At 41.8% G+C, this 16,323-nt stretch overlaps 1 protein-coding gene across 1 annotated transcript; it reads left to right on the plus strand.

Moving 5' to 3' along the window:
- The first annotated feature begins 58 nt into the window (after window positions 1-58).
- Window positions 59-7,286, plus strand: gtf2e1 (general transcription factor IIE, polypeptide 1, alpha). The gene is made up of 6 exons (XM_083908847.1): window positions 59-175; window positions 970-1,262; window positions 1,367-1,524; window positions 4,855-5,050; window positions 5,169-5,404; window positions 6,259-7,286. Exons 2-6 carry the CDS (start codon window positions 973-975, stop codon window positions 6,708-6,710), a joined length of 1,332 nt encoding a protein of 443 aa, XP_083764973.1. The 5' UTR covers window positions 59-175; window positions 970-972; the 3' UTR covers window positions 6,711-7,286.
- Window positions 7,287-16,323: the final 9,037 nt, after the last annotated feature.

Raw genomic sequence — 16,323 nt, forward strand, 5'->3', positions numbered from 1 at the left:
CGGCTTGTGTTTTTACTTCCGGTGTAGTCTCCTAATAATAAAGCATGTTAGCTAACCAAGTAGCTAAAGAAGATTGAGTTACGCAAATGTTTTTCGTTTTTCGTCGCTTATTTTATGTCATAAAGAAGGCACGTGACTGTATCTAAGCGTCTTGGTGGAGCATAAAGAGAGACGGGTAAGAAACTGTGTGTTTAATCTAAGCTTAATGTTGTTGGCTACAGGCTCAGCTATCATTAAAGGGAGCACTGGGAAGTCCTCGCATCCTCGAGCTTTATAAAAAGTTTGTCAATCGTGTTTGTGCTGGTTAGCTCATGTTAACTGCTCAGCAGTCCGTTTATGTGCATTGTATTCTGGTAGCATCAGTCAACGCCAAGTAACTGAACAGCTATTTATGTTAAAGTTTAAGCACTTAAGCAGAGTTTTGGGTAAGGCTGTGCAATGATTCTTATAGCATTATATGTGGCAATATCATTAAATATAAGGTTCAATATACTCTGCTTCGATATGATGATAATGGTTCATGCAAGCACATTTTGAGAAGCAACACATGATTTATTTGAGTCAACTGGGTGTAGGTGTTTGAAACCAAAATTAACTGGTGTCTATCACTTTCACCTAGGAACAAGATTTAACTGATATGTATCATAATAATTACCTACGTTTACTGCTTTGAAGGTTTTGTAACATGATCATGTTTGGAGCCATGTAGTCGGGCCCTAATTTAGATTTTTTTTAGGTAAACCCTCTTACTTGAAAGGATCAAATGGGGGCTTTTTGGAGTGAGATTGAAGATCAAAGCTCTTCTTCTTAACTGAATTTTTCCACATACTAAGCCACAGTTTTGAGAATATCTGCACACATCACACATCCAGGATTGATCTGCTGTGACAGGCACGTTGTAATATTTTCTTGTTGAAAAAATGCAAGCACCTTATCTAAGGTATAAATATATATATTTTTGCTTTTTAGAGGATGATCGAACCAGAGCTGCTGACTGAGGTCCCTGCCTCACTTAAACGGCTAGCCAAGCAGGTTGTAAGAGGTTTCTATGGAGTGGAGCATGCCTTGGCCCTGGATGTGCTGATCCGTAATCCATGTGTACGGGAGGAAGACATGCTGGAGCTTCTCAAGTTCGACCGGAAACAGCTGCGCTCGGTACTCAACACCTTAAAGGCTGACAAAGTTGTCAAGTCCCGCCTGAGGGTGGAGACGGCACCTGATGGCAAGACAACGCGGCACAACTATTACTTCATCAACTACCGGTATGAAGCTTACTCGCTGATTCAGGGATGGCCAAACATTTTCCTGGAAGGCCACGCTTGACTGCCAGCCAAAAGTAAACATGTTTAATGTTTGATTTTTTTAGGGTAATGGTCAATGTGATCAAGTATAAATTGGATCACATGCGACGGCGCATTGAGACGGATGAGCGAGACTCCACCAATCGCGCTTCCTTCCGGTGCCCTTGCTGCTCCAAATCCTTCACCGACCTAGAAGCCAACCAGCTTTTTGACCCGATGACAGGTAAACATTACATTATTATTGGTCTTTGTTCAGGCAGAAGCTCCAGGAGTGTGCCCAGGATTTGTTTTACAATGAAAATGTGAATTATAGCATTATAGCTTTTTGTTTCATTATGGTGCATGGCGCAGTAAACCTCTAGATGGTAGTCTTTGCTCAGTTTAGTGAAACTATGAACTTGACGGCTCTTCATTAAAATTATGCCTTTTCAAAATCTAGATACTTTTTGTAGTTTCACCATGTCAGTTTTATTTAGCATATTTTTTGAAGAGGCCTTCTTCTCATACTGAAGCTTTCACAAATATCAAAAACATTTAAATTCCCATAAATTTGAATTGATGAGATTGGTCTTTAATGTATGCAGGATTATGGTGGTAATCCCATTATAATTACATAATAATAATTTTGATCCATCAATGATCCATCCATCATTGCAAATGCATGTTTGTGTTTACTCTGCTTGTTGGAGGATAAATGTACTGTGGCTGTTTCTTTGGCTGTGCAAAATATAGAAATGACGTGATGGGTCCAGTATTCAGATTTGTTTGTTCTCTTATCTGTTTCCCCCACTTGATGCTGAAATAACACTGTATTTAACACATCTATCCACAGTTAAGGTTTTAAGCATGCCAAAGTGAGAGCAAAAAAATGATTACTTTCCATTTGATAAATTGGGCTTCCTCTGTGCAGAAAATCAGCCCTTAGGATTTAGGTGCTTTTCTAGCCTGTCTAAGAATATAATAACTAAGCTGCAGGGCTCTATTTGTACCTTGGATAGTACATGGCAGAGACATGCAATGATGCTGGCAGGTTGGCTGAGCATGTTAATAGATTAAGATTAATAGATTAATATTGGTTCAGCTGCTGGCTTCCATCATCCAAACCTACATTACTGAACCTTTTGTTCCCTTCACCCCCCTAATCTCCACATTTATACAGTTATTCTCCATTTGCCTTAACCACTCTCTGATTCTCATGCTGTGTTAATATTGGCTGGCAGCTGTCCAAAACATTGCTTCTAAATGGGCATCACGTATCTTGCTCGTCACAAGGACTTGCCCATTATCTTGTATAAGCGTGTTTGACAGGTGAGTAAAAGAGGCAACCGTACAGTTTAGTTGGCGTTAGGCAGAGTGTGGGTGGGTATGGGCAGAATTTAAAGGGACAGCCTAAAGGTGGACATGGACTTGCACTTGCCACCTCGTTTTAGTTACAGCACTCACTCAGTTGAACGGGGAAATCTCCAGGGCTGCTTTTAAATCTTTCATTCACAGGCAGATGCATGGGGGGGTGTAGGTCCTTGTTGTAAAGGTTGTTTTTAAAAATTCGGTTTCAAGGCACAATTAATAGGAATTGTAATTTTTAACCTGAACTCCAAACTAAATATTAGGCATATATACTCCTTAGTGAGCTTTCCTCTTACTTTAAATAGGATGTGTGAGAGGGTTTGGTATGACTGGTATAATTGAATTTTATTTTTTGCAAGTCATCCATCCAGTATTTCTTGGTCTGATTTTTAGCTGATATCAACTTAACCAGAATGTGCATTGTATATGAATGACAATCGTAGACTTGTGATTATACTATATATTTTGTTCATTATATTTCGTACTATGTCGCATATATTATTTGTCTGAACTGTGTTCATTCATAAACGTGAGGCGTCTGTGTCCCGTCAGAACAAGCTGTCTGATCACCCAGTTCTGTTGCTAGGCTACTACTCAGATAGGTTGTGCCTCACAAGTGTTTAAAATAAGATAGAAATTCAAATAGGCTTTATTGGAATGGCAGATCAGAAACCTGTATGAATATGTATCGCCCAAGATCTCACCAAATTAAGTTTAAGTGTTGGTTTTGTCACTCGCCTAATGAAAATGAATGGACTTCTCGCTTTGAATCGGAATTCAAATTTATTATTGTAATGCATGTTGGTGATGTCTTGCCACAATTTTACTGCCATATATTTTTTTTCTTCTTAATTCACAACTCCAGCTCAGTCTGACAGACAGAGATACGCATTCATGAGAACTGAAATCAATATCTCTCATAATCCAGTTGACTACAGCCACTGTGCTAAAGCTTGAGTGACATGATTTAGTCATTGCAACGGCCTTATCTGCTGTGTTTTACAGAATTCTAACTGTCCAATATCCTAAAAGAAAGCACATTTGACTTTTAATTTGTAAAGGAAAGCTGCTTTTTGGCCGAAAGTGCAGATAAAAATTTTATCTGTACCCTAAAACCATAGTTCTAGGTCCTCTGACACATTAGCTGAAAATAAGATTTGTTAGGTAATTGTCATGTGTGTTGTATATAGAATAAAAACGTGGTGGATATGTCTACTAGAATATAACAGCCAGTGTTCATTTAATGTCCAAAAGAATCCACTACTTTTGGAACAGTCGGCATCATCCTGTCGACACATTTAACAGTACCCTTTTGCCAGTTCCTTTCCACTCACGACTCTCTTGTTTCGACATATCACCGTAGGTACCAGATCCTGCTGTGAAATAGTAAGTCTGGAACTTGACAGGCTGACAAAAAGAATACTTAGTTTACACAAGGGGTAGTCGGATTGACCATTATATTGCCTCCGCAGGTCCCGCAGCACTCGTAATGCTTTCACACGGTCAAGCACTGGCGTGGTTTTCGTTTGGGCTCGAATTCCATTGAGAACATCGGTGCTTGTCTGCATTCACAGCAGTCAAGCGCTATCAATGGCCCAAATCGGCACCAATACATTTACCTTTAACAGACATCACTGCTCTTTCTTCTGCCGGGAATCAACTTTCAGGCTCCGAACCAATTATTGAACTTGCTGGGCAGTTAAAAAACTTGGTTCAGGAACTGTGCTGTAGCTGTGCTGGTGTGAAAAGGTAAATCCGTGTGACCTTGTAGTGATGGAAATTACGTAACTGATTTGCCTACTTAATGCAATGCAAGTATGTTGTAACACGTGCTATTTTATGCTAATTCCACCTGACATGTCCAAACAGCAGTTAGTAGAAAATAGCTTTATTGGGTATTTGCATAAGATGTTAATTTTTACCATTGATGTAATTAGTTGGTGCAACGGTTTAATTACAATTTGTGGGGGAAAAGCAAGTAGCAGCATGTTTCAGGAGAGGTCTAAAAATGGTCCTCATGCATTAAAAACACCAGAGGGAACATGCACCCTTAGAGAAAGGGCCTCTTCTGCCAGATTATTACTTTCATTTATTGTCGTGGAGAGCAACGGTCTTCAGTGTCTAGTTTTACATATGAAGTTGAACCCTTGGTCAGGAGGTTTTCCCCCGAACATGGTGTCTCACTGGGTTCGTTCTCTAACCACAGGTACATTTCGCTGCACTTTCTGTCAGACAGAAGTTGAAGAGGATGAGTCCGTCTGTCCCGATGCCAGGACGTTGGTGGCCCGCTTCAATGAGCAGATTGAACCCATCTACGCGCTACTGCGCGAGACGGAGGACGTCAACTTGTCCCATGACCTGCTGGAACCTGAGCCTGCTGAGATCCCTGCTCTCAAAGAGAGGTCAGTTTTGGTCTCGCAGTGTGTCATATCATGAACCAGTTTGGTGGTCAACTGATGGGAGTTTGTTTAGTCGTTGAATATCTGTAACTAAGCCATGTTTGCTCAATCTTTCCTCCAGCCGTGAACGCGCTGCGGCATCAGCAGGACTCGCCGCAGGTCCACACCGCGAAGCGTGGTCCACAAAAAGCTCGTCCTACGCCGACCTGTACACCCAGAATGTGGTTATCAGCATGGAGGAGCAGGGTGAGCAACAGAAGCAGGTCAACGAGGGCAATCCACCGAAGGAGAGGCCAGTCTGGATGACGGAGAGCACCGTGCAGGGAGCTTACAGTGACCCTGAGGTCCTCAAGAATCGTAAGTTTCCCCTTTGTGCTGCCATTGTGTGCATTCAGTGCATTAAGAAACATTTGGAAGGTTAATTATGTGAGTGAAAAGATATGATTATTTCCACTAATCCTCCTGAATGTTGTCTCGCAACAATATAAAAAAACATGCCTGTGAGGTTGCACCGTGACCATCTCTCACCCCACACCCTTTGACTGCTTTTCTCTGACCTTTAATTCCAATCCCTGCAGTCTTTGTAGTTGAAACAGGCTTTTAGAGGTCAACCCAGGTTATCTGTCACTGTCAGAGCAGTGGTTTTACAAAGCTCATCTGTCACTGTTTCTCCACCCAAGGGCATGCAGATCGAGCCGCACTCCTGTTCAACCGTAATTGCTTAATTGAAATAATGGCATTTGATTAGAGCAAGGCCCAGCAAAAAATTGCTTATTGATAAAATCCATTATTGACAAAATTGCATACATTATGTCCTGTCCCTGAGGTGCATCTGTCCATCATGAGCTTGTGGTTTTTATTCACATTGCTACCTGCAGGAAGTCGGTTTGTCTTTTTTTTTGTTTCCCTTTGTACTGATCTCAATCCTTCTGAATCCTAATGTTAATTAATTGTGGTTATTGATTTCATTAAATTCCTGGAATATAATGATGACTAGACATAACAATATCTACTCAAGAGATGTATGTATCACATAGTCATCTGTTCCCTTGTGGGTTAAGACTATTGTGATGGAGTGGAGGCTCCTCTAATATAGACACTGGTTACAGATATTTCACTGTGGTTCAAAATGTCTAAAACCTAAAAGTTCCAGGGGAAGTTATAAAAGACTTCAGAAGTGAATTTATTTGCAATAATTGTTGTGTCTTTAGGTGGAGACGCTGTACCCGAGGCTCAGGATGGAGCAGCTGGTCATGGCACCGGTCAGGCAGATGAAAATGAGGAGGTCATGCGCGCTCTGCTCATCCACGAGAAGAGAGGTGCGACAGCAGCAAGTGGAGGCGGAGCGAGCGCCGCCGCAAAGGGACTCGCCTCCGCCAAGGCGAACGCCAGCGACTCGGACAGCGACACCAGTGAATCAGACGACGACCTTCCGTCCGCGCCTCCCCCCGCGGCAGCTGCTCAGCACCGGGCAGTGGAGGAGGACGACGACGAGGATGATTTTGAGGAGGTAGGGGACGAGCCAGTGGTGATGGTGGGAGGTCGACCGTTCTCGTACCGAGAGGTGAGTCAGAGGCCAGAGCTGGTGGAGCAGATGTCTGCACAGGAAAAAGAGGCCTACATTGAAATGGGGCAAAACCTCTTCCAGGACATGTACTTCTAAACACACACTCGCATACGCTTCCACATGTCACCGTTCTTTGAATCTACTTTATATTTCTCCCGTTTGACGCCGTCCGTGGTGTTATCAGAGGAAAATGTTTGTGCAAACCCATCAAGAGGAAAACAAAGGTGCTGCTTTACAAGTATTGACAGTCTGTGTCATTCTCCTACATCAGAAAGACAAATTATGTGTTTTGACAGTGTTGCCTATGTCATCTCCCTTGTAGTATTTTCTCCAAAGTATTATCGTAAGTCACCAAACTAAAACCACCTGTTGAAAAGTTTGTCTTTCCCAGTCCCATTTTAGCTTTTCCTTCTTCCTTGTGTGTGTGTGTGTGTGTACCCGGCTGTGAGAACTGCCAAAAGACATCTCTGAGTGCAAAGCAGTTCATTGGATCAATACACTAAAGAAAGAGTGAAGGAGCGGCAGCCATTTTCACAGGACTACATGTAAAAGCTCATTTCATTTAAGACATTACAGATAAGGGTGAGTTGGTTTGGTTGGTGTGCAGTAGCAAAAACATTGCAGTACAGGATATGAAAAGACTTCATCATATACCATGATGAACCTATTATTTGCAGATGTATGTTATGGTGACACAATGTGTGTGTAAGCAATTTTGAAATAATTTGTGTTTGTATTCACTTTGGAAAAAAATAAACCATTTTCTTTTATATTATCCTTTTATATCTTTACCTTCCTTAATTCATCTGTTTTCTCTCTATAGTGTCGGGATGCTAACTGTGTTTCAGAGTGACTTTTGCAATGAAATGAAATGAACAGTGCAGTTTTCTCCAGGTTCTCCGGTTTCCTCCCACAGGTCAAAAAACATGCAATATGGGCGATTAGGTAAGTTGGACTCTCTAAATTGACCATAGGTGTGACTGTGATGAACTGGTGAACTGTGTATATAAAGTGGTGGAAGATGCATGGATGGAAATGTTAAATTCCTCATTCAAAAGTAATAAAAATAGCTCAAATATTTCCTTCTCTAATTAATTAATTTACAATCATTAAATACTGTCCAGGGTGTACCCCGCCTATCGCCGCATGTCAGCTGAGATTGGCACAGCACCCCCCGTGACCCCCCTGTGGAGGATAAAGCGGTAGAAAACGGATGGACTGACGATCATTAAATGAGGTCAGTTCAGTGTTTGCATCTGAGAACACCTTTTAATTATCGGTGGATGTCGTTGTTGGATTCAGTTTAAACAATTGGTTCAAGCTAAAACTGACCCCTTTCTTGCTGAGACTAAAACTGATTACATGCACTTTTCACTGTCCCCAGTTTCACTGATCCCCTATACAGTAAGGCTTACGTCTCACCTCACCCTCATAAATTTTTTTAACTTGGGCACTTTTAACTTGTCTTGATCTTTGATTCCTCGGTACATTGCCCACTAATGCATGATTAGTAACATTCAAACAGATGCCGATTTCAGCGTGACACCATCTGGGACCTAAAAAGGGCTCTAATATTGTGTTTGCACTGCGGTGACTAGTTTCGGTGATCATTTCTACATTCGGCATATTGAATTGGGGTTAAAATGTCATGCTCTGCAGCAGAGTCTGGAGAGGGCTGACACCTCTCGGGTAGCCCTACAAGCACATGCATTCCTTTTCAGTCAGAGGATGAACACCTGTAGGGCAGAGTCTTAAAGGTCAGGGTGAAAACAGGACCTGGCCTCATTAAAACGTCCCCCCCCCTGCCCCTCAGGATGGCTCAATTAAAAAGCTAACCGCATGCTGTTCCATTGATCTGCCAAGGCAAGCCTGAGAGTGGAGAGGTAGGCAGGGTTACAGGGAGGATGAACACAACTCGGTGGGGGTTTTCACAAAGCTGCAGAAATCGGGGGGACCTTGAAGATCAGGTGTGGCATATTCGTTTGTAGTTAATTAATTTCGACTTGGATACGGGAGAACGTTAATGTGAGTTTGAGCACTGCTGTCAACAACTTCGCTTTTTCCCCTCTCTTGCAAATGGACTACTCAAAGAAATATAAACATAACCCTAACCCCATTTAAATTCGTCAAGAATTTCAGTGGAAATATTTTAATTCCTTATGTGAGATTTGCTTGAGCAGTGTATTTTCATGCTGATTTCTTTGTGAATAATTGACATCAGGGTGAGAGCGTGTTGTATGGCTTTTAGTAAATTTACTCTTAAGTGTCTTGAGTGTGTGTGTGCGGGTGAGCGTAGACTGACAGCTGCAGGTTGTAATGACTGATGCTGCGTGAAGAATGCATGAGGTCTGATTGATCGCGGGCCCGACTGTCACTCCTCATCCAATAAAGCCCAAAGATTAATGACTTAATGATCGACCAGGTTTGTGTCCGTCATTCAGCCTGCAATTGTCTTTCATCGCCTGCTTTAAAACTTTAACAGCTCCCTGATACGACTATCTACATTTGTTTATTTAGTCATCCATTCATCTTCGGCCCGGGAAATCTGATAAGCTACAGTTGATGTCACATAATTAGAGCAGTAACATCAGCAGCGCTGGAAAGCACTGTATTTAATTGTGTAAAATGCAATGTGGCTGAACTGCTATTTCAAAGCTTATCAAGGGAGTCTGCAAACACACACACACACACAGAGAAAGCTATTCTTTGTAAGATACTGCATACTCGATTAATTTGCCTAAACAAATCATCATACATAACCTTAACTATCCTATACCTTAACCTAAAAAAAAACACTTAACCAAAAAGACATTCTGCCTCATTAGGATCAGGTTCTGGTCTCCATGAGGTCTACTGTTCCTTACCAGGGTTATTATAGAACAAAGCAAAACTATCTAAAACTAAACTGAATTTTAGATGAATTCTGCTTCGTCTTTGTTTTTTCCACAACCACATTCTGGAATTCAGACCATTTGAAGTTTACCTGCAGGTGTTAAAGGTTAAAGAATGAAATTAAAGGATTTTATAATCCATATTTGGGTCACACATTCTTTCATCCTTTTCAGCGTCTACAAATTCCTCAAAATAAAAACTGAATTAAAACTACTCAATCATTTGTTTAATTAACTAAAACTAAACTGAAACCTTGGTCCTTACAAGGTCACATGATTGAGGGCCTTTGCTTTGTCTGTCGGGATCTAGATGAGCACTTGTTCTGCTGCTGCTGAGCGCCCCCCCCCCCTCCCTGTCACTGCAGCCATGACAAATGCATGTCCCTTATTTAGAAGCTGTTAACCTTTTTGCGGCAGCATTTCATATCCACTTTGAAAAACAACGGCCATTATTCTCTTCATTTATTCATGAGAGTCCCCGCACTGGTCCACACCAGCCCAGGGACACAAATGCATCTGCGAGGGTGCGTTTAGTTCCGTCCGACACACGGTTTCCGCCTCGATCGTCACGCCTGCTTACTAACAGTGTGTCTAAATGACAGTTGTGTTGCGCCCACAGCGTTACAGAAACATTTTACTGCTCATTATAAAGACCTTTTTTTTGTTTTTGTGAATATCACTGTATGTTAACGGAATGAGCTTCATAAATTAAGTGGATTTACCCTTATGGAAGTTAATGCTAATTATGATTTCTGTCTGCTAAATAGTATTTAAAATGTGACTTGTTTCCATAAATTACTTCATCGCACTGCAGAGGGCTTTTTTTTTTTCCCCCGTGTATCTACAGTGCACTCAATTAAAACAGAAAATATGCACACAGACACAGCACCTTGAGAGCTTCACAGAACTGCAAGGGCACACAGACTATTACTACAACACCGTACAACAGGAATCATATTGTTAATGCCTGTTGCTTTACATCTGTGATGATTTCTCCGAAGCCCCTGCAGGCTAAACAATGTGGAAGGACATAATCAATGAGCGCTGATGAAACCGCTCTGTCATTCGTCCTTCCCCTGTCTTTGTTTGTTGCCCCTTTTTTTTTTCTCGAGCGAGCGAGCGGACCCCAGAGAGTTGATTTGAGTGGACTAATGACCTTTGATCATTCCTTTCTCCATCAGAAGCTGTGAATATCATTCTGTCCTCTCAAGGCTGATTAGCTTCGGAGTGATTTTTCAGTCCTGCTCGCTTGCTCTCTCTCCACGTCAGAATTAATGGCACACTTTCTGTGTTGTGGTATTGGCACTTAATAGGTGCGGATGGACGACATCCACGGCCTGTTTGTGTGTGTGCAATAAGCAGGTGTTTGTGTTGGTTTTTTGACAACAGCAGATGTTTTTATTGCGCCGTGTCATTCGTTTGTGTCAAGCGTGGACGCAGACATCCCTTTGTCCTGATGATGAGACTCAATTTTTACGTTGTTGTTTTGGAAGCAGCCACCAATTAAGGCAGGATTGAGACGAGAGCAGGACCATTAGCAGGTTAGAGATCTGAATGTAAAACTCACTCACTCGCCGTCCTCTCATTAGTGTGGAGGACAAACACAGACACTGTCTATGACATTGCCTGAAGTAAACTATTTCCCCTCATCATTCAGTCGTCCAACATTCACCCGATTTAGTCTGCTTTCGGTGTCCATGTAGATTCTTATTCATGCTGAATCAGCAGCTGGACTTGTGGATATATATATATATATATATATTTTAGAATCAACAAGTCCAGTTCATTGACATTTGCGGTAATCTGCTCTAGATGAGGATTAAAGTACATTATGTTCAGGACGTGTCTGCTCTATATGTAACCCTACAGATTTGGTTCATTAGGACTTTAGCTCACGAATCAAATCTGTTAATATGCATTACTGCCTCCTCGGGATTCTCCGTTTTCCTCCTTCCATCATTTACCCAAATTGTATAATTTAACGCAAAGAAGATGATTATACTGCCCAATCAGCTGATTTACAGCTAAAACAACACAAGCACCTGTAAGTCTGATGCTTCAACTGTGCAGAAATGTGAGACCAGGACACTCATGATCATTTCCTTGAATGCACAATGAAAAAGAATCAATATTAAGCTCGTCTGACATTTGTTTCTGTCTTTTTATGTACAGCTATGTGTGACGTCAGGACCTGCTTTGCTCTTTTTCCTCACGTACTCGTATCGTTCAGGTAAGTGTACCTCAGCAGCACTTAATGACAGGATAAAGCTGTAGAAGATGATGGATGGACTCCTATTTAGAGTGTGTGTGTCACAAAGCTGCAACAGGAGTGTGTCTCTGTCCCTCACTGTTTTTACTCCTACAGAGCTTTAGATTTTAACCAATGAAATGGAAAAACATTTTTTTTTTTGTTTTTTTTTTTAATGCACTGACCAAGGTAGCACTCAAATCCCCTTCACAACATTTAAGTGTTGTCATTGCGAAACTGTTTAAACCCGTCAAAGTGTGGTGAACAACATGGAAACCTGTAATCATTCCCATTCGGCTGGACAGAAACATCTAATTTTCCTGTTGGGATTTAGTGTTTTTTTTTTTTTTTTTGCTCTGAATGTCCCAAGCTTTTGACTTCCTGTCAACTGCCGGACACTACACTACGTGGCACGATTTTTCTGTGGACAAGCTGTGCGTTTAGTCCCACAGCGTGACTCCTAATGTCGTTTAGTGACTCCTAACCTTTGCTCTGCTGCCACCTGGGGCCAAAAATATGTGCCTGTGCACAAGAAATATGTCATAATATAATGACAGACGGACAGCTGGGACTCTTTCTGAGGCATATTAACACTTCCCAAGGGAGAAAACCCACTTTACAAAAGCTTGCTGACTCAGCTCGGCATCCTGTGTAAACCATCTGCTTTGCTCTGTCGACGGCAGAGCAATGATGAGAGTTAAGAGACGGAGTGCTTCTCATCAAAGTTGTAAGTCGTCGAGCGGATGTATTAAATGTGATTGATTGATTGACATTGAACAAAGTAGAAGAATTAAAGGAATAAATCAATGTAAAGAGTCAAACGCAGAAAATGTAAGCGCATCAATAGAATTAGCTGGGGAAAGTGTTTCACTCTCACTTTCTTGCCTAATGTCACTCTGGCGTCACACCACCTCCTCTTCCACCCACCTCCAGGCCCCATGGGAAAAATCCCAAGAGTCTCCAGTGTTGACGTCATCTCCTCGTTATGTCAGCGGTTGACTGACACGGGGACTTGTTTCTATGCCACCACAACACAAATACCTTGGTGCTGTCTCCTGGCACACGGTGAAACTTTCAGGTTCCCTCGGGGGGGGGAAAAGCAACTATTCATTAAGGCGTGACTCAGTCGCCTCTGTAATTTGTTCACATGAACAAAAATATTTAATCGTGTCGGAGAGCAGAGAAGAAAAAAAAAATACTACCAGTGTGATATGATACCGGCTTTGCTCCTTAATGGCAGAGTGATTCACCGAATATGTCACAATACCATCATCACATTTATCTGTGCTCCGGAAACGGATGAATCATGATATGAGTAATGTTAATATTATGGGGGGTTTTTTCCGCCGACAGTGTGTTAAGTGTTTTACTTTGATCTCCACTTTGTTTTTTCCCTCTGATTCATCCTTCATTCTGCTTCGAGGCTGAAACAGACAACGTTTTGGATTAACCGTGGATTAAATTGTGAGGTAAAAACTAAGCTAGAGCTGAAACTATTTTGATAATCGATGTAATTCAAATGTGAATATCTTTCTGGTTTGTTTGCTCCATGTAACAACTGTGAGAGCTTCATTTGCAGCACACGACGGTACAGGGGCCTAGCCTCGTTGCCTCGCGGCAAGAAGGTCACTGGTTCAGGTCCTGACTCTGCTGATGGCCTTTTTGTGTGGAGTCTTCATGTGCAGGTGGGTTCTCTGCAGGTTCTCCGGCTTCCTCCAACAACATGCACATTATGTCAATTGGACATTCTAAATCAGAGGTCTCAAACTTGCAGCTCTTGGGCCACATGAGGTCCACACACTCGATTTTGCTTCTTGATATCAAGTTATAAACCTTAAAACTTCTCCAACTGTAGCTAGATTATAGATAGAATATAATACTAAATAAGAGTGTTATCTTTTGTCATGAGCAGGAGTTAATATGTTTTTATTACAGTTGTCCATATCCTATTATTTAATCTTTGATTAATGGCCTTTGTTCCATATCATAATGAGCACTTTTACTTTGAAATTCTGTGAAATATCTTGAATATCGTTATTGTGATATGATTTTAAAGTCATTCCCCCACATAATTACATGCTTTTTTTCCCCCACATAAACAGACACGGACATTCATTGGCCCCCCAGGTTGTTTGAGTTTGAGACCCTTGCTCTAAATTGAGCAGATAGGAGTGACTTTGAGAGTGAATGTTTGATTGTCTTTGCACTGCAGTGGACGTTAAGCTCCCCCTGCGACCCTCATGTGGAGGATAAATTGGTCGAAAATGTATGAATTTAACGCACATAGGAGTAATAAGAGAATAGCACATATCTCTTCTGTTTTTAGGGGAGCTCATTATGAGGAAAATGATGGTCTTCTTTCCCATCTTGTTTTTGCTGCATCTTTATGACAGTGACCATCAAGAACATCTGGGGACACGGAAGTTGTCTTCCTCTTTAATTAGAAGTAAAATAATGACGTGTATACTCTTTACATCTGCTTCTCTGCAAACAAGATGAAGTGAGCTTCATAAAGGTACAGTACAAATCAGTACATGCTGATATATACTGTATGTCAATTACAATTTTAAGTGATATGTTGGCAAGGTAGCAGAATCCTTTGTTGCAGGTTTCAAAGACTATGTTATATATGATATTCCCTCTAGCACGTGTATCTGTGCACAGCCAACTCTCCGACTGAGGCTTGTCGCTCCTTGAAAGGATCAACGAGCACGACTTCTCGAGAGATTTTGTGACGCAACTCCATCACAAGCCTTACAGCGCGGGGCTTCTCTCGGCTCGATCGGTGCCGACTTTACCGTAGGGCTGATCTGACTGTCGACACGTTTTCTGAGACGGAGAAACATATGGCTATAGCTTCCTGCTGCTGGCTTTATGGACAGCTATTGACAAAGCTGTTGCCATTTAATGGGCAAGAGACCTCACACTAAAGCATGACAGTGAAACATTCTCTCTCTGAACAGCAAGGCTTTTTTCTTTTTTTTGTTCAAACACTGTAAAATGTAACTATGTGTTTAGTCGATTGTGGCTGCTGGGGTCTTACAGCTGTTGCATTCATGTTGCTAAGTGGAGGTCGATGCACGTCATCCAGCCATTGACTTTGAGAAAATCAGTACAGTCTGATTGGCTGCTTCTTTCGTTTGGGTCTTTCTGTAAAACAAGGCTGTGCGCCACAGATTTATACATAAAGTAAGTTAAATAAGCATCTACCACATGGTTTGTGTGGTGGTTGGCACTCTTGCCTTTGCAGTAAGAACACCTGTGTTCTTTCTACATGGAGTTTGCATGATTTCCCCTGATGCGTGTGGGTTTTCTCCGGTTTCCTCCCACATTTCTCCCACAGATTTGCGGATGAAGCAAATTGGACACTCTAAATTGACCGTAGATCAATGCGTGAGAGTGGGTGGTTATAGACTGTCGACCTGTTCAAGGTGTACCCCCACCTTTCGCCCTATGCCAGTGCCCCCCTGTGTAACCTAATGTGAAGGATAAGGTGATAGGAGATGCTGCTCGAGAGCATTACTGGTTTTACTTCACTTCATTGGTTCCTGGGTTTGTTTCCGGATTGATTTTAAAGTTATTTTATTAGTTTTTAAATGTCTACATGGTCTTGCCCACACAGTATCTGACCGCTCATTCTCAGTCGCTGCTCCGAAACTGGAATGAGTTGCCACTTCCTGTTTTTCTCTTTGGCTTTTAATTCCATTTGAGATGTTAGCTTTTACTATTTTTTTGTTGTTTTACTGTGTTTTATTGTTTGGATTGGACTGGGTGAGAGTGATGAGCATCTAACGCAGCATGAGACACCTTTTTTCCCCTCTTTCTTACACAAAGTGAATCTGAACTCCTAACAGTCTCTCAAGTCTGAAACTCGCTTTTTTTTTCCAGGATCTGGGAAATGGTGTCCAAGCAGCTCAAAAATGTCATTTCAAGGTTGAGTTTGTATGAATAAGTCAGAATTTATGAAATCCAATGATGAGGACTTCTCCTTTTCGCAGGCATCAGGAAACTATGAAGATTTTTTTCATCTATCTGTCTGTTTGGGCAGCTTTATATGTTACACACAGGACCTTTTGATAAACATTGACACTTTTGTCCTGACTAATTACCGACACAGGTTATAAGTCACGGTTGAGAATTTTACACGAGCCTTGTAAAATGTCATTGTGATGTCAAATGAGTACTTTCTCCCCGCCGGAGCAGAAATTAGCACCATTTTCATGCAGGATGCATAAAGACCATTAAGCACCGCTAGTTACATCTGAGGAGACCCAATTACCTCGCCTTGATCTCATCGGGTAATATTTTTAATTAGAAAATGGGAGAAATTCAGTGTTTGAACTCCCATCGATCCATCCATTATCTATGCGGCTCATCCTTGCACGGTCACCGGGGGGGCCGTAGCCAGTCAACTGTAATGTGATGGGGTGCAGTCTAATCAGCAGTCTATCAAAGTGGTGACATACACTAAGCAGCTGCAACATTAAGTCCACCCGACACCGCCATGGTTCGTCCTCAATTCTTTTCTTGTCTGTGAGGAGCTGCAGAAAATGTCTCTCTTCCTGTTTCC

This window comes from Microchirus variegatus (genome assembly GCF_963457635.1).
Source record: "Microchirus variegatus genome assembly, chromosome: 22".
NCBI classification, from domain to species: domain Eukaryota; kingdom Metazoa; phylum Chordata; class Actinopteri; order Pleuronectiformes; family Soleidae; genus Microchirus; species Microchirus variegatus.

Excerpts from the sequence above, each read along its gene's own strand:
- gtf2e1 (XM_083908847.1), top strand. The coding sequence starts at position 973 with ATGATCGAACCAGAGCTGCTGACTGAGGTCCCTGCCTCACTTAAACGG. Across the intron at positions 1,263-1,366 it reads TATTACTTCATCAACTACCG|GGTAATGGTCAATGTGATCA; the intron begins GTATGAAGCTTA and ends TGATTTTTTTAG. Across the intron at positions 1,525-4,854 it reads GCTTTTTGACCCGATGACAG|GTACATTTCGCTGCACTTTC; the intron begins GTAAACATTACA and ends CTCTAACCACAG.